The 22,745-nt window shown below is 40.1% G+C and overlaps 2 protein-coding genes across 2 annotated transcripts in view; one reads left to right on the top strand and one right to left on the bottom strand.

Moving 5' to 3' along the window:
- The window catches only part of gucy1a2 (guanylate cyclase 1, soluble, alpha 2), a 29,141-nt gene extending 8,790 nt beyond the window's left edge, over positions 1 to 20,351 (top strand). The window contains exons 4-9 of the mRNA XM_072461897.1: positions 1,156 to 2,051; positions 8,726 to 8,938; positions 9,967 to 10,239; positions 12,424 to 12,567; positions 16,796 to 16,950; positions 17,025 to 20,351. Coding sequence (XP_072317998.1) covers positions 1,156 to 2,051; positions 8,726 to 8,938; positions 9,967 to 10,239; positions 12,424 to 12,567; positions 16,796 to 16,950; positions 17,025 to 17,244 — 1,901 coding nt within the window. The 3' untranslated portion in view covers positions 17,245 to 20,351. The remainder of the gene's footprint in view (positions 1 to 1,155; positions 2,052 to 8,725; positions 8,939 to 9,966; positions 10,240 to 12,423; positions 12,568 to 16,795; positions 16,951 to 17,024) is intronic.
- sln (sarcolipin) overlaps positions 1 to 22,745 on the bottom strand; it is a 420,868-nt gene that overhangs the window by 58,431 nt on the left and 339,692 nt on the right. The window lies entirely within an intron of this gene.

Genomic DNA, 22,745 nt, shown 5'->3' with positions numbered 1-22,745 from the left:
CACACACAAAGCAGTGCTGCTTCCACAGCCTGAGCTGTAGTCACTGTGAGCCTGTCTCTACAGCCCAAGAAAAACACATACGTGTTGGGTTTGTGAGTCACTCAGTACATCTTTGTTCTATCATCAAGAATTTCTCTTACCTTTTCTCCCTCATCCTTCTCTGCGTCCTCCTCTGCAGTGCTGCTCACTATGCAGACAGGAGCAGTAGTCGGCTGTTAATTAACTTTACTCTGACCTTCACTAATGTCCTGTTCGTCTTGTTACAAAGGTCCAAAGGCTGTTGCTGGAGAGTCATTGGACATGTTTTTTTTTTAAAACATATTGTACATATTGAGGGGCACGGTGGCAAAGGCGGTTAGCGCTCTTGCCTCCCAAGAAAGAGATTCCTGGACCAGACCAATATCACATGATCTCTCTGGGTGGAGTCTGCATGTCCTCCCCGTGTTACCCACGGTAACACGGGGAGGACAACACCGTCCAGCGACATGCATGTGTTAGGCAAAAATTGGTGACTCTAAATTGGTCCTAGTGAATGAATGTGAGAGTGAATTGTCTGCAATGTCTATGTCTCTGTGTCAGCCCTACGACAAGTTGGCCACGCCTAAGGCCCGAAGTCACTGGGAAAGGCTCCAGTCACCCGCGACCCCAAAAGGGAACAAGCGGTAGAAAATGGATGGATGGATGTACATATTGAACATACTGACAGATCACAACAATGCATTCCCTTATGTGGGGTATTGGTGTCTTATTGTGGCATCTGGAAAAATACATTTAGTTTTTTCTACCCTCTCCAGATTCTCCCAGGGGTTCCCTGACCAGATGGGCCTGCAATGTTTCCTGTCTGGGTGTCCTGAGCATCTTTACTTTCTTTAAATATTTGTTTTTGGAAAGGCTCCATGTCACATTGACTGCACTAATATCATGGTTCCCATTCAAATGCTTTTAGTGTGAGAGACAAATAGATTCAATAAAGTGAAAATGAGAGGATGTGATGTTGGTTTCATATAAAGCAATTACTGTTAGATTTAAGCATGTCACATAATTATATTAACCTCAACTTTTCAGTGTATTGTTCATCCCAATTACTACACAGAGTAGTACAACAGTGTGCATACTATTATACAAGTTAAAGTTTTTGTCTGTCCTCTTTTTCAGGAGTGCCATTCTGCGAGCTTCGAGAGCACTTTGGAGAGGAGTTTTTTGGCCTTTGTTTTGAAGAAAATGAGCGAGTGGTCCGTGCTTTGGGAGGAAACCTTCAAGACTTTTTCAATGGCTTTGATGCCATTTTGGAACACATTCGCACCTCCACAGGGCGTCGAGCCTCATCTGAAAGCCCGTCCTTCCAGTGCAACGATCCACTGGAAGAAAAAGGACGAAAAAAACTGCCGAAAGTGTCAGAGGAGGAAGGACGGATCAGAGGAAAAGTTCTGCTTCTTCATTGTTTAAACCCAGCTCCTGTTGTGGGTCTGGTCATGCCAGGGCTCATCAAAGCTGTCGCCAGGCGGCTCTATCAATCAGAAGTGGAGGTGGAGGAGGTTCCTCCTCTTACGCCGCTGCCCTCAGAGGACTTGGAGCAGACTGATGGAGACTCCAGGAGCCCCACTCCCACTGCTTCTCCCACAGTCTCTCCCTCCTCTTCCCCTTCCCCACCCTCAGCCTTTCCCACCTCCAGCCCCACAGTCTGTCTGTCCTTCCAGATCCAGGAGACATGCTCTTTGTCACTCACCTCTGTACCAGCCTCTGGAAGCTCCAAAAGACCTCCTCTATCTCTGTCCACCAACCCCAGCGACCTGCGCATCGGCCTGGCCACGTTCTGCCGCGCCTTTCCTTTCCATCTTGTCCTGGGACCTAGTATGGAACTGTTGCAGCTCGGAGAGGGACTTCGAAAGCAGGCTCGTATCGAGCCTTACCGGGTCCTTGCTTTCAGGGACTGTTTTGAGATTGTTTCGCCCAAAATGGAGCCTTCTTTCAAGGGAATACTCCTAAGGCTGGCATCCCCATTTACCATCCGCACCAGGCCTGACATTGCACAGAGTGGAACTAAGGAGAAGGTTGGTGTAATTCTCACTACTTACTTCTAGGCTGTTGGATGAAAATAGTTGATAGTTAACTGGTGACATGACACAAAAGGTCAAATACTTGTTCCTGTTTAGTTTGCATCACAAGTCTGCTGGGATGGGACTGGCCTTCGAGTCTTAAACATTAGCTATTGTTGTATATCCTGTAGTTACACGTGTTCTGTATATAGTCAAATGCAGTATGTGGCATCTGAAGAGAGAAGCACAGGGCACAGAGCGAGAAGGATGGCCTGACATTTTCACTGAAAGGGCAGCACGGGGAGGCGACAGGCCAAGGCAAAGAGGACACCCATGTGTTTGAATGGGACTCTTGTGTCTTCTTCTCCCAGGGATATGGCCTGTGCTGCGGCGTGCACAAACCTCTGCTAAAGGTCAAAGCACACATGGCTCTTTCAGCGTACAGTGGGAAGTGCACACAGTGCCTTTCAACTCTTGCATCATTTGAGCATCATGTCTCACTTTGCCTCTCCACAAAGGAAGCTGCTGCTAATTTGACAGGCTTTTTATTTTAACAGCCCATCGAGGTGTAGACTTCACATGTAATAAAATCAAACATCTTGCACTACGTTTGAAACCAGGCAACAGTCACTACGAAGATTCAAAACCACTATTTAATAGATTATGACTTATTATTAAGTTTAGCTCAAATCCTCAAGCTATATGTGGAACCTAAAATCTGTAGACTTCACTTTGCAAATCCTAGAAAAAAATAAATCTTATCTTAAGTATAACTACAAAGGTGGTATATACAAAATGTCATTGTAATGTTCTACGTTCTCCATGTATCATAACAACAATACTTTGTATAGTGACTATAATCTAGTCATTGAAAGGATTATTTTAGTAGTCAAAAAATGTTTTGGCTACTTTTGATGTTGCGTCTGCTGGTCCTGCCTTCTAGTCTCCATGGATATGTTATAGCTGTGCCTGGAATGTTCAACAGTATGACATTGAACTGATCTATATTGAATTTATTACATGTCCATTGTTTATATAGTATTTATAAAATACCACTTTTTAATTCATACTGTTAGTGGGGCCTCCTCTCCACAGATCTGACCTGTATCTTTGGCGTGGTGGCACAAACTGCTTGTCATGCTGATAGAGAACTTAAATTTGAGCAGAGAATCTTAAAAGAAAAAATATAACCAGATTAACGTCAAAAGTATGCAGGATGAAGACATCATGACAAAGGTTATTATTTAATAGCTCATTTTGATTTATTATACGTGATAAAACTTCTCTTCCCAGCACTTGTTCCATCATGTGTTGGTGTCGCTACAACAAATAATGGACTAATTGTGAAAGAAAAAACAGAACAACATAATCGTATTTTCATAAATAATACACTTTATATGTAAATATTCACTATCTAGAAGCCCTCAGTCGTCATATTTACATTTATTTAGAAAGTGTCTATCATTTGACAAGTCGCTGACAAGATAACTACTAAAATAATCATTTGTTGCAGCAGTATACTCCAGACATTAACCATGTATTTATTTCAGTTAGATTAGTTGATGCCCCTTGATCAGAATACTACAGTTTGAAATAAAGATACAGTACTTGGTTGGAGTTTAAAGCAGATGTGATGACACCCTTTTTACTTTTGTCTGCAAACGTTGTGTCTGTGAGATGCGAGCACCTTAACGACGCAGTTACGTAGCATGTGGCCAAACTGAGTGGACCTGACTCACTGACCTCTTGCTTGTTCATGCAAACGGGAGTATGTTGACATGCCACACTCCGCGCACAAAGGACCATCCATTAGCGTCCCTTCCACCTCGCACCGTCTTTCTCTCGATTACCTGGTTCAATTGTCCAGCGCTCTCCTGGCCCTTCGAGTGTCTGCCACGCGCTCCCCTTCCCCCCAGACAGATCTGCTGGAAGTAACCATTCTGCTCAGTCAGATTCAATAAGCGTTCAAATATGAGACCACACCAGGCTGCAAGATTGGATTCTAATTGCAGTTTGAGTGGTCGCAATTAGAACACGGCAAAGACAATTATTTAAGCAATGTGATGTCCTTGTAACAACAAAACATAGCAGCAATACGCAATTTAGCAATATATAATTCTGTATAAAACCTGATAAACCTGTATTTTTGTCTACTACTAGTTGAGCAGTGCTAAATGCTTGTCCTCCTGGATGAGTTTACAATGAAAATAAGGGGGAACATTGCATATTAACGAACATGTAAGCATTCAAAACATGTTAGATAAGCCGTAGAGTCACAAAAGATCTTTAGAACTCAATTTGTGCACGAGTATTGCTATTGCACATTTCCAAATTGCAATCTAATCAAATGACCAGTCTGATCAGAAAAAAAAATGGTGCGTGATCTTGATCTGAATGTGCGTTGTGTGGCAGGCAGAAGGACTGAAGAGTGAGCTCAACATACAACTAGGCCAACGCCATGGCCTCCAGGGATGTGTGTCGCTGTGTCCCATCCTATATTATTATGTCACACGTGTCCACAGTGTGTATGTGCGGGGAAAGAAATACATGAGTAACCTTAGCATTAGCTTCATCTTAAAATAATATTCACGTGTTGGCAAAGTTTGACATTACACTTATATATTTCAAAGGATTAAATAACAGTAAATTATTCTTGCAGGTTTTATTGATATGAAGCAAAGGATCATGGTCTATGTAGTTCTGGTTCCTTTTCTAGTATTCAGCTACAACAAAACAATGCATTGAGGTTTAGGGCTGGGCAGAAATGAGCTTTTTCAGCATATTGAATGTTCAATCCATTCATTGGCATTCAGTATTTATTTCAATATAATTCAATTGCCAATTAACATCAAATTTGCTCAATTTCTTCTCCAAACCCACACGCTTTTAATGACAGATGGTGGTGTGGACCTCTGCATTAAAAAGACTGAATCTCAATTAATTTCACAGTCCCAGGACTCAAATTCAAACAGCTCACGATGATATTTTGAAGCTGATAATTCAGTTTTTTAAGCACTTTTCACAACTTTCAGCGCTCAGAGCGGTAAAGTTAATGAGCATGCCAATAGCGCACTTCCTGCTTCACGATGAAGAATAAAACACTCTATAATAAGATGCAGGCACAATCTGGGAAAACATCTAACTGTGATTTTTCTAACATGTTCCAATATAATTTATTATTTCTGTTTTAATAATATCATTCTGTTCAAAGTTCACATTTTAAACCGGGACAAAAAACCTGAAATCGGCATTTGAACCGACAAACTAACACAAATAATGACAGGTTTTTCTCATGTTTGTACAGATCTATGCAGAATAAGAGGATATTTTGTTGTTGTGAGGGAAAGTATAATTTTTCAAGCTTTTGCGAATTCAATTTGATTGTGATTAACCTTGCAGCCCTATCAGAAAGCACACAGAGGTCTAATTTTGACCCTAAGAGAGATGGATTTTACTTTATGACATGAAAAAAATCAAGTACAGCTCCTTTGATTATGATTTTAACCCATTAATTACAGTCTCGTGATTTAACAAAATAAATATACATCCAAACAAAATCCTCATCAACCTGATAAAAAAAAGATAGATTTGGATTTAGTGTCCTTGAAATCCCTCACATCCATCGGCCGTACACTCGCGCCTCTCCTCTCCTCCACACTGGCCACATTGGGTCTGACAGCGACATTTGTACAAGCGGATCTAGAGTATGTGTTGAACTTTGTCTGTGGCTTCCTGATTTCACAGTCTCCATGGCGACAGCTGTTAGTATGGCAGGCAGGCAGGTAGGCCCTCCCACTCGGCAGACACTACCTCAGCAAACAGCAGCTCTGCTCCCTGACTGACATCCATGCGCACATAAACACGTCCGACAAGACCACACCGGGCTATAATTAAGCTTTCGCAAAGTTTTAAGAGTTTTTCTAAGCTTACACGAGGGAATGCCGACTCTGGAATTGCATTTTGTATTCCTCTGCCAATCATACGTCCAAATAACATCTATATTTTTGTGGATGCTCCGGTTTTCGCTTGCTTTCGACTCTACTATGTGCATATTTGATTACTGTTTATCCGTTTTCCATATGCTAACGTTGAGAGATGGACAGTTACGTTCATGTAAAGATGTATTGGGTGTTTTAGTGCAAAGATGAATAGTGTGTTTCTGCTTGTGTGGATGCAGACTATGTATTATGCAGACCTAGGAGAGCCTTGTGCTATAAATAAAACAGGGCTGCAGTGTGCTCACTAGCGGAATAATCTATCTGACACTATGGAGGAAGAGAGAGAGGAAGGAGAGAAGAAGGGATGAAGAAGAGCAAGGCGTTTGGTATTTAAGGAAAGGTATAGAATCGGTTGTGTTCATGTGACATCACATTCGAGTTTAGAGGGAGACAGGTCTGAATTCAATGGTGGAATTTGTTGTTTAACTATCAGATTGCAGATTAGTTGACCCGGTTTATGGTTTATAAGTATTTTCCACATGAAACAAAAATGGGCACAAAGATCAGAATCTTCCCTGACAATAAATAAAGAAAAGATAATATCTTCAGAAAGTGGTGCCATTATTCAACTCCAAAAATGTGATTGTTGTCAATTCAAAGGAGCTCTTATTATGGCAGGCTTCCAGACCCGATCTCTATCAAAATAATCTCCCATCGAGTTTAACTGTCTGAAACTATTGCATCATCAAATTCTAGAACATGAACACACAACGTATTGATTGGTCTACCTTTCATGTCACTGAAGCTCAGTTACCCAAGTTAGACTTTTAACACAGTCACATCTATAATATCTGAAGACACAATGCACACCATAGAAATAAGTATATGCATTTTCCCCCCAGCGTGATGTCACTGCAAGACATGAGTAGAGGTTATGCAGGGCTTTAGGCCGATGGCTCTCAAAACATTTCACACCAAGTATTGAAAATGGTTGGCCCTCCGAATACCCCAAATCTAAACCAGGTCAAAAACAGGACTATTCTAGGTCTAAACTTGTCCTAAAATACATTTTAAATGGGATTACACAAATGCTTTACCAGTTCTAAATGAGGACAAACCCAAAAGAGAACGAAAATATAGAGTCAAAGGACTTTTTAGGATTATTAAAAAACTGTGCAGCATAATCCACGACTAGTTCATAAAACAAAACCACTTGGGTCCAAGTAAGAGTAAGAGACATGTATACCAATGTAAGTAGAAGAAGTACAAATGTCTTTTATTGACCCAGTGAAGCGCTCACTCCTCTTTCCTGTCTTCTGAAAAGACTTTCTCTTGAGCAAATATTTGAATTGTAGAGGAATCCGCGTACTCCTGAAGGAGCCTGCATACTACCAGTGGTACATGTACAACCAGAATTATGGATATGGCATCACAACATTTGTAATTTGAGTGTGAGTAATGACATTTTCTCCAATAAACATTCAAAACACATGAATATAAAAGCTATAGTTTGATAACACATTTTAAAGTGTATAATTCTGGTAAATATTTAGTTTTTACTTGATGGTCAACTGTTGAAACATTTAACAGTAGTAGAAACTGCTCCTCTGGACTTTGGGGTCATGCACAGTTGACCACCAAAGCAAGTTCCTCGCCTGTGAATTTTGTTCTCTGACATTGGCAATAAACTTTCTATGATTCTGATTCTGATTCTGAACTGATTAGTGTTCTCTCCTTAAATAAGATGTGTCTGAAATACATGTTGGGGTGAGTTGAAGTGTCCTTTATCGAGCCCTGCCAATAACAAAGAAGCTAGCAAAGCACTGCACAATCAGAGCAATGATTGAAAAAACTGTTACAGTTACAGTTACAGTTTTGCTGTATAAAGTTAATCTGAGCAAAACAACTGCCCCATAAACAAAAAAGTGTTAAGAATTGCCAGTTGCGCTACCCATAGTTCTGCCACTCAATTGGAGTGTTTTTTTTAATAAAAATGTAGCTGCATTATATGACCTATGAGGATTTACCCAGTGACATTAGTGTGATTATGCATTTCTCGTATTACAGTCATAACTAGGCCACCAGTTTATCCAGTTTAAGCCATCTTATCCAGGAATAGAATGTATACACTTGCTATGGGAGAAATATTGCAACATTTTATTTAGTAACACTGTAGCCCTCAGTGATGCATTTTGACATTTCATAATATCAAATTTCTGGCACTTTGTCTTTGTTTTAATTGGAAAAACGAAATTTGCAGCAATATTTTTCCACACTATTGATTTGCAATTTTAAAACCTTTTCAGCAATTAGTCTTCATGTTCAGCTTTGTCACAAAGTGAAAATTAAATGATTCCACACATTTTTGGGACAAATTAATCTTCCTTGTCATGTTTTATGAATGTTTTAACAGCAGTTTTCACATATAATCTTGTTGATACTCGACTAATTGCAAATGATTAAATACTGATCTGGGTATTTTCGGGTTCAAGCTGAGATTATGACTTATTTCTATGCCTTTATTTTGGAGTTTTTCCGTACCCCAATGAAAAATCGAAGGCATGTTGTCTTCAGCCTGTTTGATAATCTTCCCATTTCCCTTGAGCCCTCTGAGACAATCGCTGTCATAATATATAGACAAAACGTTCCATCAACTCAACCTGAAGCAACATTTTCCTATCTCCGCTCTGCATATTCAAACATCGGCCTTTGAGCTTAACTCTCATTAATCTTGTATCATTTGGTCCACAGGTGATGGAGTTGAAAGGTCAGATGATCCACGTCCCGGAGTCCTGCTCGCTGATGTTTTTGGGCTCACCGCGTGTCGATAAGCTGGAGGAGCTGATGGGCCGGGGTCTGCATCTTTCCGATATCCCCATCCACGATGCCACAAGAGACGTGATCCTGGTGGGAGAACAGGCCAAAGCGCAAGATGGTCTGAAGAAGAGGATGGATAAGTTAAAGGTGCAGCACAATTGTACTGGTGGTTGATTATTTCAAATATGAGGATATGTTAAAGCTAAGAACTAAGTTTAATGCTTTGGGTTTAATGTCCACAACATGTCTGACCTTCTTAATGATCTTAAACAGTACAGTGGCTTGCAAAATTCTACTTTTTCACATTTGGTCACAATGTAGATCTCTGCAGCTCCTACAGAGTGAGCATGGGCCTCTCCGCTGTATCTCTGATCTGTGCTCTGCTTGTTTGGCCTGTAAGTTTTGGTTTGTAGTTGTGTTATACTCTTTACATTTACGGATGATGGAATGAACAATGCTCTGTGAGATGTTCAAAGCGTTGGAAATGTTTTTTATCACCTAACCCTGCTTTAAACTCCTCCACAACTTTATCCCTGACCTGTTTGGTGTGTTCCTTGGACTTCATGGTGCTGTTTGCTCCCCAGGATTCTCTTAACAATCTTCTCTGGCCTTCACAGACATGACAAAATGTGGAAAAGTTCCAGGTGTACGAATACTTTTGCAAGCCATTGTACATTATATACTCTTTTGGGCACTGGACAAAATATTCTCTGCAGTAATTGAGTTTGTAGTAATTTAAAATAACATATTTTGTGGAAAATTATGAAAATCTGCCGAAGTTTATTGACCACTGGCACCTCTGGTTTCTAAAATATAGTATTCAGCCAGGAAAACCCCATATCTGTCAACATCATGCTCTTAGCTGAAGGATTTAGCCTGTTGTATATGTTGTAGTTTATGGGGGAAACTGGAGTATTCAAAGACACCATTTTATTTCACTTAGCTTTAACTTTGACAAATCCTCACATCAACCGAGACAACCCTGCCAAATAAGTACATACCGATGATAAATGGCCCTAATAAATCAAACGACTACACACTTGCACGCCTCAGCAGTTTTAATTTGCTACACAACTCCCTTAAGTAGAGTTCCAGTCAAACAGCGCATCAAATAGACAAAGTAAAACTAATCGCATCCTCTTTCTTGCTTTTCTTTCCTAAACGTGCGCTGACAGGCCACACTGGAGCGGACACACCAAGCTCTGGAGGAGGAGAAGAGGAGGACCGTGGATCTCCTCTATTCCATCTTTCCTGGCAACGTGGCTCAGAAGCTGTGGCAGGGTCAACATGTCCCCGCGCGGAAGTTTGACGACGTCACCATGCTGTTCTCCGACATCGTGGGTTTTACGGCCGTGTGCGCCCAGTGTACGCCTATGCAGGTCATCTCTATGCTGAACGAGCTCTACACGCGCTTCGACTACCAGTGCGGCGTGCTGGATGTGTATAAGGTTGGTGGTTTGAGCCAGATTGTTGTTGTGTCCTTGGCCACGAAGCTGCACTATTATTAGGAATACTAATTATAAACACCACACATAAATGCATTATTATCACATTGTGCCAGAAGCAAAACGATGTTTGTTACTTGAGTAAAAGAAACAAATAATATTTGCTGAAAATACTACAAGTAAGTCTTTGTACATAAAATCTATCTGAAGTTTTCATTCTTGTTGTAATCAGGCAAACTTAAAGGTGTACTATGTAACTTTTCTGGTGCTTTGAAGGCTCTACAGTATGGCATTAAACATATTTAGTTGGATATGTTTGTTACATTCCAAGCAAAGCAATAATGTCTCACCTGAGGCAAACAAGTGGCGGACCTTCCACCATAAAAGTCAAATTGTGCATCTTTATTTAAATTGAAATGAGAAAACATTTAATAATACAGTATTTACTATAAGGTAATGTGCACGAAACCAAGGATCGGGTCAAATATGGAACTAAATTTGGGGATACAGTATCAGCATCTAACATTTATTACTGTTCATTATTATTTACTCACTGTTTATTATTTGCACACTTTTTTGTGACGGCAGTACAATTTTGTGCCTTTGCTTACGATGCATTTATTGACATATTCACTGTTTTGATGAATAAAATTGGTGTATTTCATTTTAAGTGGGTTCATGTTTTGGTCTAACACGGAATACTGTTGTTAAAAGGTATTTGGTTCTTAAAAATAGTGATCAATCGCAAAATACTATGTGCAATATGTCCTGTAAGCCATGTATTGTGTATCATATATAGAATCTTGAGCGAACCTGTGAATCCCAGTCCTACAAAATACACAAATATTAAAAATATGGTGTCATTACAACCATAATTTATTAAGCGATTGAAACCGGATAAATATCACAGCTTACTACCTACTTTTGTAGAATAAATAATACAATTTAAGAATATAATATCTTTTGTTATCGGATGTGTGTATTATTTGTCATTTTTACCTGCTCAGAACAATGTAAAGCCAAACCCACAAAGCTGCGGTGGTCTTTTCCCTGTGAGACGACGTGTTTCTCTGGTGTGCTTCTCTGTGTCCGGGTGTGAGGAATAGTCAGCGATTAACGTCCGCTCTGTAGCAGCTTAACAGCCATGTGCGATTATTGGCCATCTGACACAGTGCCACTCAGATTGAGCTTCAAATGCTTTTAAAATCTTCCTCGTCAGCTCGACTTACTACATACAGTAAATCGTACGTATCTGCAGTGTTATTTGTCAGAGTAAAGTGGAGATAGTAGGCAGTGGGTTTATGTGAATAGGCAGTGAGAGAGAGTGTGAAGAGGAGACACAGAGGAACGTCCATATGTTGCTATTGTCATGGTTACTGTCTGAATTACTTTCCTGCTCCAAAGTCGTAATGGAAACCGCTTGTCTCCTCGTTTTCACTTCTCACAGCAGCATTCAATCCTGTATCTTTTCCAATTAAACCTCTGTGTAACTTCTTTGCAAAAACGGAATATCTACAGCCCATAATTTCATTTAAAACAACTGATTTCAGAATTGTTGAGTTGATTCGATTTTTTCTTTCTTTCTTTGGATTTTTTTTTATTTTTAAGTGCAATTTTCCTACTCCGAAAATATTTAGTTTGAAGCAAGAAAATCATTGAAAAAACTAACTTTACAACAATAAAAAGAGGAAGTGTGTATTCATATCTATCAAACTCAAAACTCACTGGTCCACCCTTGAGTATTTTGAATATTTTTTCCTCAAGGGTGGACCAGTCAATCCTAGCAACACTTAAGCCTTTTTCTTACAGGTTTGCGATCGATAAAATACTTCGCAATTGGACTCAGACAGCACACAGTGTTCAGATTTTGTCACAATTGACTGCTTTTACAATTATTCTCTATTGACATTGAAAAAAATAATGATACATAAATAAAGTTGTATACCCGACCTTTAAAAACAACACTCAAACTTTCAAATTGCATGAATAGCCTTTGCAGTGCACAATATCAATAAATCAATAATGTGCTGCTTTTTTGGTTATCAGGCAAGACAAAAACATCTAGAGCATCAACAAAAAAGCATAGAGTCAGTCTGCAACATGCCCCATCAATACATCTCCAAAGGTTGTCTGTATGATTCAAAAAGTATGTGAAGCTAACTATGTTTTTGATGAATTGTGTTGCAGATCGAGACCATAGGAGACGCCTACTGTGTGGCAAGTGGGCTCCATAAGAAAGTGGACAGTCACGCTAAGCCCATCGCTCAAATGGCTCTGAAGATGATGGAGCTTTCAGAGGAAGTGCTCACACCGGATGGAAGACCTATCAAGGTGAGTTACATGTGCTAATCCAGGTAAATGTGGCCAGGGATACACTGTAAAGAAAGAAACTTGAACATTTGAATGCATTTGTAGAAAAATGTGTAGCGCATTTGTTACCTTTTATGATCATTTCACTCTGAATCAATGAATTGTGAGGTGATTGAGGAGCAAAGTATCTGTTTTTTATTGGTAGCAACAGAAAAGACAGACGGATGGAAATACAATCCTCTTTTCTTGGTTTTCATTTTGAAATCGATCATAACGTCTGTATATTTGTAAATTGTTTGTGAATTTTAGTGTTAGGGAGCTTTCCACGCACCAAGAACAACTCCAGCTCCGTCCTTCCTGAGTGTTAATGTATTCAGGTCCCATACTGTCGGGAAATAAACAATTAACAGTTAAACTTTCCGATTGGCTGAACCTTAAGTCTATACAATTGCACTCAGAGATGTAATTCTGTCCTATCTTGGTTGTTTTTGCCTCTTGAAAGTCCACTTAAACGTCCTAACTGAATTAGAATTGTTGTCCAGATTCACAGCCAATGTTAGACGTGAACTGTTTACATGAGTGTTTTCTTTAATCATTTAATTGTTGTCTGAATTGAAATAGCCGCAGGATAACAAACTGGACACTGTTTCATGCACTGCTGCTCCCGACATTTGTCTCAAAATAGAAAAGCTTTGCCAAGCATTTTTGGCACGGTCTCCCGCGCCTCCATTTTCTCTCTCCCAACTCGCTGTTCTTTTTTACTTCGCTCCTTCGTTCGGTTGCCTTCATGTCCGACTTTGTTTCTCTGTGTTGCAGCATGTTGCACTTATCCCTCGTCCCCTCGGCTTAGAATTAAGGAGAGCTGCTGGGCCGGCATGATCAACACGTTTTTACAGAGTGCACTCATCTCCAGCCAGTTGCTCTGTTATGCAAACTAGCACGAGGGCTCTGTAGAGCAATGAGCGAGCGAGCAGAGGAGCTTTGAGAGGCCGTCGAGAAGAGCATAATGAGGAGGGAGATTTGGAAAAAAAAGAAGAGAAAAAAAAAAGTTGCGCGGTTATCTACAAGTGATTTACATTTCAAATATTCACGCTTATGCTTTTCTTACTCCTCGGTTCAGCCAAGGTTTTATGATTATCTATTAATCATCTTTTTAACTGAGTTGTCCAAACTAAATAAATTATATATTAAGTAAATATGGTCGAACACAGACACGTGCAATCTACTGTCCTCACCCACTACTCCTATTGGACAGCCTCCATGATGAGAGACAGAAAGATTCAACCAATCACATTGAGGTGTGATCCTGTGAACGCTCGCTTTAGTTACCTCTTACAGTCAAAGTTATTGTTATTTGTTAACATCTACATAGGAGTGGGTGATATTGACAACAATTAACATCTCAATATTATTTAGGATAATCTTTGAAAGGTACTTTAAAGGCACAGTATGTAATTTTTTAGCAAAAAACATATACCAAAATTAAAGCATGTTCTTTTCATTGTGGATGGTTTTACTGCACTGAAAATGTATAAAAACCTTTGTCTTTACTGTGAGTGGGCTTGCACCTCCACAAACCAGACTCGTACTTGGCGGAACGTCTTCCTGCTTGTTTCCATGGAAAAGTTGTTCCTTGGTTATAATATTCCACAGTATGACATAAAATGTATCCATCTATTTTCCATGTCAGGTGCCACCTTCAGAAAGTTACATGCTGTGCCTTTAAGGAATTCCCGTAAATTAGGGCGGCAACTAAAGATTATTTTAGCGGTCGACCAGTCGGTGATTATACATGTTTCTAAATTGAATTTTGTATATACATTATCAACCAAATGAAGGTTGAAATATGATGACTGAAGGCTTCTAGATAGAGAATATTAACGAATAAAGCAAATCTGTATTCTATTTTGACATTTTGACTGAAATGTCCCTGCCTTTGTTATAATTGTTTTTGTGTGTTTCTGAGTCTGTAAGGTCCAGATAACATTGTAGTAGATCTACTTGAAATGTTTTTTTTTTAAACATATGTTGTATATCTCCCACGTCTAACTCTACAATTGGTCTTGAAAGTAAACATGGGCTCGTGACCTCTTGTGGCTGGAGTCCTCTTTACACTTGTATCTTTACGCGCTCTGTTTAGTTGACTGTGATCGCGATTCCGCACAGTTTTCCGATTGGACCAGCGACGTGCCATGTGCCGTGATTGCTGACTCATTCGGAAAAGGAGGCGCTGCAGGTTTGAACGTCTGGCTTTTTTCAGAAAATCAAGAGGCAGCGAGTGGGCAGCGCTGGAGGCACATTTGTTTATATGAGTGTGAACCAATGCTATCTGTCGTAGGAACAGACATACAAGTGTACACGCCATCTGCGAGTGTAAAAATAGGTCACGCCGGTTCACCCACGTCCGGCCCTTTCTTTCCCGTCCTCGCGTCTTATCCAGGCTCGGGACTGTCAAGGTTTCTGCATCTAATTATAGGTTTATTTTTGCGCCGCTCTTTCCATTGTCCTTCCCTCTGTCTTTCTGTTCGCGTTCGTTCTGCCTCACTACCCGATTTCCTGTTGTTGCCATGACGACTGTGCAGTGTGCTGGCATGCTCATAGTGCTGTTGGTTACCGGGGCGATGGGATGCTCCAACAGACTATTAAAACCCTTGTAAGCCCTCTTTGATGTTTTTTTTTCTTATAAATAGATACATTTGAGATCTGTGGTCAATAATCTGTAAAAACTGTTTTAGGAACATTTACTCCTCCCAATTAGTTATGAAAGACTGTACAATATAAAGGGTTTATAATCACAATCAAATCAATCTTGGAATTTGAGCAGCACAACGACTGCAAACAATGTCCTCTGCAAACAACAGGACGTCTTGTTTTATTATATTTAAGACTTCCATCAGCTGTAGTTTAGACCCCACACATAATGCATTTCATTTCTTATCAGTCTTCTTTAAAAGGTCTGCCCCCTCAACCAGGGTCTGCCACGTACTGTACATGTTTTTTACTTTGCCTCAAACCTAAAAGCAATTCATCTCCATGTAGAACGTTCCAAAGTTTGTTTGAACTTTCTGTCCCTCCACAGAGTCGTGCAGGTGGCGTGCTCATCACCAGGAATCTTACGCAGTTCTACTTTATTAAATAATCAGGATGTCTGAACTCATATTTACTGTCAGTTTTAAGTCACCCGTATACTGAGTAGAGAAAAGATTCATTTGTAGTCATCTGGACACCGTTTTGACTTTCCTCCAAGAGAAAAACAGAACAAACGGGAAACAGAACAAAGAAGGAGTGGAGTGTCTATGCCTTATGGCTCTGGACTGTCTGAAAAACAAAATATTTTTAGACAGCACGACATTCCTATTTTTTTTACGCCGGGCAAGGACAAGATGCCTACTCAACAACACAGCAATGTCGTGACACGCAAATTTAGGACCACAGAGTGCTGTGCATCTTCATCTTAAAGGCACAAACCACTCCTTTGAGAACAGTGAGGTGAATATTCTAAACAGGAAAATAAATAGTTTGAAAGAGGAGTCTGGTGGAGTTAAGGAGGCCATTTTTGTTTAAAAGAGAGTCCCTCTTTAAACAGAATTGAGGGTTTAAGGTTCAATTTACTGCTCATATACAACAGCATTTTGACGCCATGGGGCGGCATCAGCACTGACCATTCAGATACTTATCAGGGACTCATGAGGGATGAGCTCACAATAGGAGCTCTATGGCCCATTGCTGTCACGATAACTAAGAAGATTTGTCTCAGGGGAAACAAAACAGTGCAAACAAATAGATAAACACGGACAGGCTAATATCAGGTGGCTCCGCCCTGTGGGCAGGGCTTATGCAGCTCAGAGTAGGATAAGTATCTATCTCAGACTAGATCTGCAGATTGAGAATGACTCTTTAATGAGTCGAAACGTCTTTTAAAAAAAAATAAACTGTCCAGATGACGTCAACTGAATCTTTTTCTACAATGGAACACTGCTGGACTAATGAGGGATTACACTGATTTGTATCCTTATATTATGAGGGAAATAAATATATATGTTTTAATCAGGACAAAAACATAAAAAAACAACAAAAAAAACTGGGGGAAACCTTGAATGCTGCAAAACACCCCATCACCCCTTCTTGGTCCTGTTCATTCAGCAGCAGCGGTTTACGCGCAAGCAACACAGCACACGCCTAAAGAGATTGTTAATCTCGATGGGACTTTCCTGGTTAAAAACGTGTGTGCCCTGTGTTTTCTCTTCAGCTGAGAATAGGCATCCACACGGGCTCGGTGCTGGCAGGAGTGGTCGGGGTCAAAATGCCACGTTACTGTCTCTTCGGGAACAATGTGACTCTGGCAAGCAAGTTTGAATCCGGAAGCCAGCCCAGATGTATCAACGTTAGCCCCACAACATACCTGTAAGCAGCTCAACACTGTCTGTACTTGTCAACGTAATAAATACAATTACAATTCTCTGTTTTTTTTGTCTCAGGTTGCTAAAAGACGACCGCTCTTTTTCTTTTACTCCGCGCTCACAACTGGAGCTCCCAGACAATTTCCCCAAAGAGATCCCAGGGACGTGTTACTTCCTGGAGGCGGGGACATCACACAGCCACGCCTCCTTAACCAGCTCACGCTCCGCTCCCCCAGCAGCCATGAGGAAAGTGTCATACAGCATCGGGACCATGTTTCTAAGAGAGACTAGTTTATAAGAGTCGCACCCACACGAGGAGGAGGCTGTGAGGCGCTGCATTTGACCCAGTGGACGATGATGGACTCTGCAGCTTATCGGACTGGACTTTTCAAAACAAAATCGGGAGATACAACAAATTATACTAGAAACTATATTTGTGTCTCATTTAACACCTAATACCCATCTTATTTCAGAATCTATGGGATAAAAACATTCATAAACTATATCCTGAGCCCACGTGGACAGTTCCAGTCCCGTCATTCTGCTCCGTCGAGGACACTAACTTGGACAGACATTGTTTATACAGTTTTGTTTGGATTAGAAATTCAGTTGGAGAAATAGAACCGATACACGATCGAGTACAGATTACTCAAAGATGTTCGCTGTGTATCATGGCTCGCTGTACTGAGGACACTCTGGATCGTCTGCTACATCTATTTGTTCAGTGTATCCTAATTATGTTGTATGTTTTTTACAGAACACAGGAGGAAGGGGATAGAGTAGTGTGTACTGTATGGAAAAGTCTTATCAGGACTCAAGGCAAACGTATGGTACAAAGCTCATTTCAGCCTGTTGCTTTTAGCTCACTTCAAAATCTCCAGCCATTTGACAGCCGGACGTACATTTAGAGCAGAAGTGATCCCCACTCAGTGCCTTTACTGCTCCTGTCAGGACAAAGGACACGATGGATCTTTTCTAATATTGGAGTGTGTCTGCACAGGTAATATCACACATCTTAATAGTCAGCGCCTTAACTCACTGAGCTCACAGGAGCTGCTCCTCACAGCAGATCTCTGCTGCATGTAAACATGCTCTAATATCTGAGAGAAGATTCATCTGACTTTGTCAAGATCAACCAATAAGAGACATGACTTTGTGCAAACCAGTGTGTTGGAGGTTTGCAGCTTTCACTCTTGAACACACAGTTCATTTACTGTCAATCTGTCCTGTGCTCATGGAACATTTGTGGCATATGATTTTAGGCCCTCAGTATTAACTATGAAAGTGTAGCTCAGGAAGTGTTTGGGTAGTGTAAGTATTGTAATAAGTCAAGGGAAAAGGGAAAAGGTAATAATGATTTTATTAGGCTGCAGAGAAATGTATATTTTTACTTAAATACAGAATACAAACATTGACCAAATTGTTTTCTAACATATTGGAAGAATATGATGGACTGCTCTTTATGTATCAAAGTAACAAGATAGCTACGGTAATAGAATTGGATGAATGCAACAGCAGACAACACCTTTGTGTTTACTGTGGCTCAAATGAAAATGTGCGAGTGGCCAAAGCATCCTCTGTTGCTGCACTAACTGCTTACCCATGAGCATTGTCAGTCTAACACCAGCATCTAAGTCATGTGCCATAGTGAGGCTTTAGGGAAGGTTAAAGGAGACCTGACTGTGAACTGGGACAAACTATGACTCTGTAGAATCTGAGGACGCGCTCAACATAAAACCTGAAGCACTAGCATAGCTTTAGCTGTGCAAACACATGCTCCTCATTATTTAGTGATAGTAATATTTATTTCCCAAATGAATTCTCCTATGCATCAACTTCAGAAACCACTCAGACAGAGATCTTCACACCAAATTAAAGCATAGTACTTCAAGTATCAAACACAGTATTTTATGGACATATCTGTAAACTCTGTCAAGTAGGACTTTCAGTTAAATGTGCTGTTTAAAGTTACAGTTACTGTAGGAAAACTTTCTCATCTTGGTTGTGACGTTCCAAATAGGTGCAACTTGTGAGACCAAAAACATGAATGTTTTTGCTGTGAATATTCAGAGAACCAGAATCTGCAAAGTGGTACACATGTACTGTATGTATTAATACTGCTGTATCCTTTCAATATATTCAACTCTTGTTTCCTTGGTAGATGAATTGTGAAAGATGTCATTTTATTTCCAAAGAACAAATTATTGAAATTAACATTTTTCCATTTGACCTAAAAACATGGTGTCAACCTATGCAAGGTTTCAGCTATATTTTAAAAGTACTTTTGGTCGAGTTTAATTTACAGCTAGCACACATCTACACATTAGCTATGAAGCACTGATGTAGCGTTTGACTTGCTTACTACAGAGAACATGATGACACAATTCAAACATGACAGCCATTCACTGATTATTTACACTTTATTTCAAGTGTTGAAAGGTGAGTTTTGCAGGTACTGGTTCTCTACAAATGTTGTGAGTGACGGACATGTGTAATGCAGTGACATATTAACATGACAAATCTAGTGGCAATACTTGTGCTCTTGTGTGTGTGCTGAGAGAACAGTGTTTAGAGATATTCTGGACCTCTCGAGTGTCCACTTGGACTGTGGCACATCCACGAGGCGTTCAGTGACACCCCGGACTCTACTGACAAATGAGATATATTTATTATACTCAAAATGAAAAGTATTTTGTATTAATTAATTAATTGACTTTTTTCCACATTTTCCACATTGTTTCTGTTTTTTTTTTTTTTTTTTTTTTTTACTGTTGTCAGATTTGCCATCAACAAATTATTCCAAGCAATTGCATTTTCAAGCGTATGACTTCACTCCTTTTCCATGTTTTTGAGCTAAATCCTCAGTTGTCATTGTGGAGACCATGATATTTTCGGGGGGAATTGTTTTAATACTGTCATGTTGCCAAACTCTATTTAACATTTTCTGACTCAAATACCTAACACATGGCTCTAAGTATAAGATGAGAAATAACGTTGTGGCTCCTACTGATGTCAACAGCAGAGACAAACATACAGAGTCCCAGAGACATGTCCCTGGTCCACAAACAAGAATATGCATATTTTTATTTTATGATTTTAGTTGATTTAAATGTATTTTGGAAAGACCACAGAACAGTAGCTTCCATGATGCTTGACCACCAGCATTACAACATGATAAAGGACCCACACATTATCCTTCGGAGAGTTGAGTTTGAAACGCAGTGTTGTCAGGACCTCGGTCTAGTAGCATTAGTACATTTTGGGATGTTTTGACCTGTGCTTGACTCTGCTGTTGATATCTTTTTTTGATCTGCCGACTTTGAGACTGCTGTTAGTTTATGATAGATAAAAATGGCACATCTTCTGTCATATAATGTAAATAAAACACCAAGTATCTTTAATAAACGACAGTGTCCTGCCGAGTTAATTATTGAATAAACAAATGTAGGAATAATTATGGAAAATGATGGACTCGAGTTCTGTTTGTTGAGTGAAAAATGCCAGGAGTTGCATACTGTTGTTGTGTCCTTGGGCATGACACTACACCCACCATGCCTATACGTAGCTGTCTGTGTGTAGATATAGAACTCTTTGCACCCATGTGACTGCATTTGTGAGCGATAGCAATAATGAAGCGCGTCGAGGTTTGTTCATCTCTGTTATTAAATTAAGCCATAAATAACAACACATCTTAAAAATGAATCAGATAAAACAGATATTGGGCCTGACCTGGTACAAGTGTGCATTAGATTGTGTAGATTGTGCCCTAAATCTGGAATATCCGGCCGTCTGACTCACTTTTACCTTCTAATATCACCGAAAAGTGATCCTGAAGATGTTTGTGAGAATTACCTTATCTTTATTTCTCTGCAACAAACATAAGCACGCAGTCAATTAGGCAAACCGTGTTTGTGAAAAGCATTTAGGATATTTTTATTTGTTCAAATTATACTCTCGCTTGCCTAATTAATAGACCAATTGCCAATGCACAACCTTTGTAAATCCAATCCAATGCTCTGGCATTCTTCTGCCCTCGGATCATTTTTATATCTCAGTGTGCAAAAAATAATCCTCAATCTCTGAAACGCCAAGTTTGTTCATTAAGGTTGATGCATTATTTTCTGTGTGAATTCTCTGCTATCAACATGAAATGTGTGACGACAACTGCAGGAGCTCATCACATTGAAAGGTTTAGTGACTTTATCTTTATCACAACATGGTTTACACTTAAAACATAACATTATTTATGCTAGACGTTAGTTAGGTTAAGGATAAGTACACAGTGGTTATGGTTAAGGTTTGGATCAAAACAGTCTTAACGGTGGTGGGTGGAGAGGCCGGAGACGCAGATCCGCTGTCACGGTTAGATCTGCCTCAAGGCGCTGTGGTTACAAAAGTAGCTTATCACTACCAAGCATGAATGAATTATGCAAAGTCAAGTGCTTTGAGTGTTTCGAAAGTCATTAAATCCATCCAAAGCATTACATTTAAGTCATTTATGAATAGAAAGCTAATGCAAGTTCACCTTTCATCATTAGCACTACCGGAACAGGCACATTGAAATCTTTTCCGGATTGGTTTTAAACTAATCCTAATGATCTCAATCTTGTTGACTTGTTTGTGAGTAAACTCTTCTTTCAGGCTGCAGCTTTGGGGACTCCATAGACCTTTTGTCAAACCAAACAAGGGACAAAAACCCTTAAAGAGTTGACCTTTACAATAATTTTGCGATTTTATCACGTTCTTTTTCAGCCCTCCCGTGTTTCCATCCCTGCCTTTTTCTATTACCCACCCATACACTATATATGAAAATACACTTCCCATTACACTAATTGGCTGTGGAAGGTTTGAATATTTCACGTGGACCGTACTCCCTTGCAAGCCAGATTACGAGGCTCTGGCATGACAACACAAGGGGCCAACGTGCACGAGCTATGAATGAGTGAGTAAAGGTCGAGTAATTTACACAGTGTGCCTGTCATATTAGCCAAATGAAGCGGCCCTGAGTTATGGCGCTGCTGACACTATCAACAGTTGGAGCAGGAGTTATGGGGCGAGTGTGTATCCAGATGAATCATGCAGTCATTATTCATGGATGCTCTCTGATCTCTGCTGTGGAGAGAGTGGAGAACACAGGCACAAAGGAAAGGACTGCTATATATGTCTAGTTGAAGTAAATGAAGAAAATTAAAGATGCACTATGCAACTTTTCTGGTGGAGGGACCAATACTTGCTTATCTTGGGCAGATGTGTTATAGCCATGCCTGGAATGTTCCACGGTGTGGCTTGTCTATCTCCATGGAGACAAGCAGGCGTCGCCAGCAGGCCATGTTACAGGTTAGACTTGTGGAGAGGTGACTCAGCTCCTTGCAATAACTCTTGTCTTTTAAGGTCATTTTAAGGGCTGAAAAGATGCAAGATGGATATGTTTAACGTTCTACTGTGGAACATTCCAGGTTTTAATGTGTCTTTTCCTGTTATGGAAAGCACAACTAAACTTGCTTTGTCTGGCTGGGCAGTGAAACATCATCCATGGGGCAGTTTGCAAAGGAATATTTTTTACTCAATGTTTGAAAAGATTTTATAGCAAAATTAGGCATGGAACTCAAGCATGTATCAAGAGCAAATGTAGATATTCACATTTCAGGACTGCACTCTGGTGGATAGGAATTATGTGACAAAGAATGGTCATGTTCCTATCCAAAGGTCGGCAGTTTGAATCTCGGTCCCAACATAAAAAATCCCAAACATCCTTGGTGGAGCGGTCAGTGACAGTATTCGTCAGATCCACTGGCCCAA

This window comes from Eucyclogobius newberryi, unplaced genomic scaffold (genome assembly GCF_026437365.1).
Source record: "Eucyclogobius newberryi isolate DKJ021-1_F unplaced genomic scaffold, fEucNew1.0.hap1 SCAF_10, whole genome shotgun sequence".
NCBI classification, from domain to species: domain Eukaryota; kingdom Metazoa; phylum Chordata; class Actinopteri; order Gobiiformes; family Gobiidae; genus Eucyclogobius; species Eucyclogobius newberryi.
The sequence above is the reverse complement of the archived record's forward strand: the minus strand, read 5'-3'. Positions and strand labels throughout refer to the sequence as shown.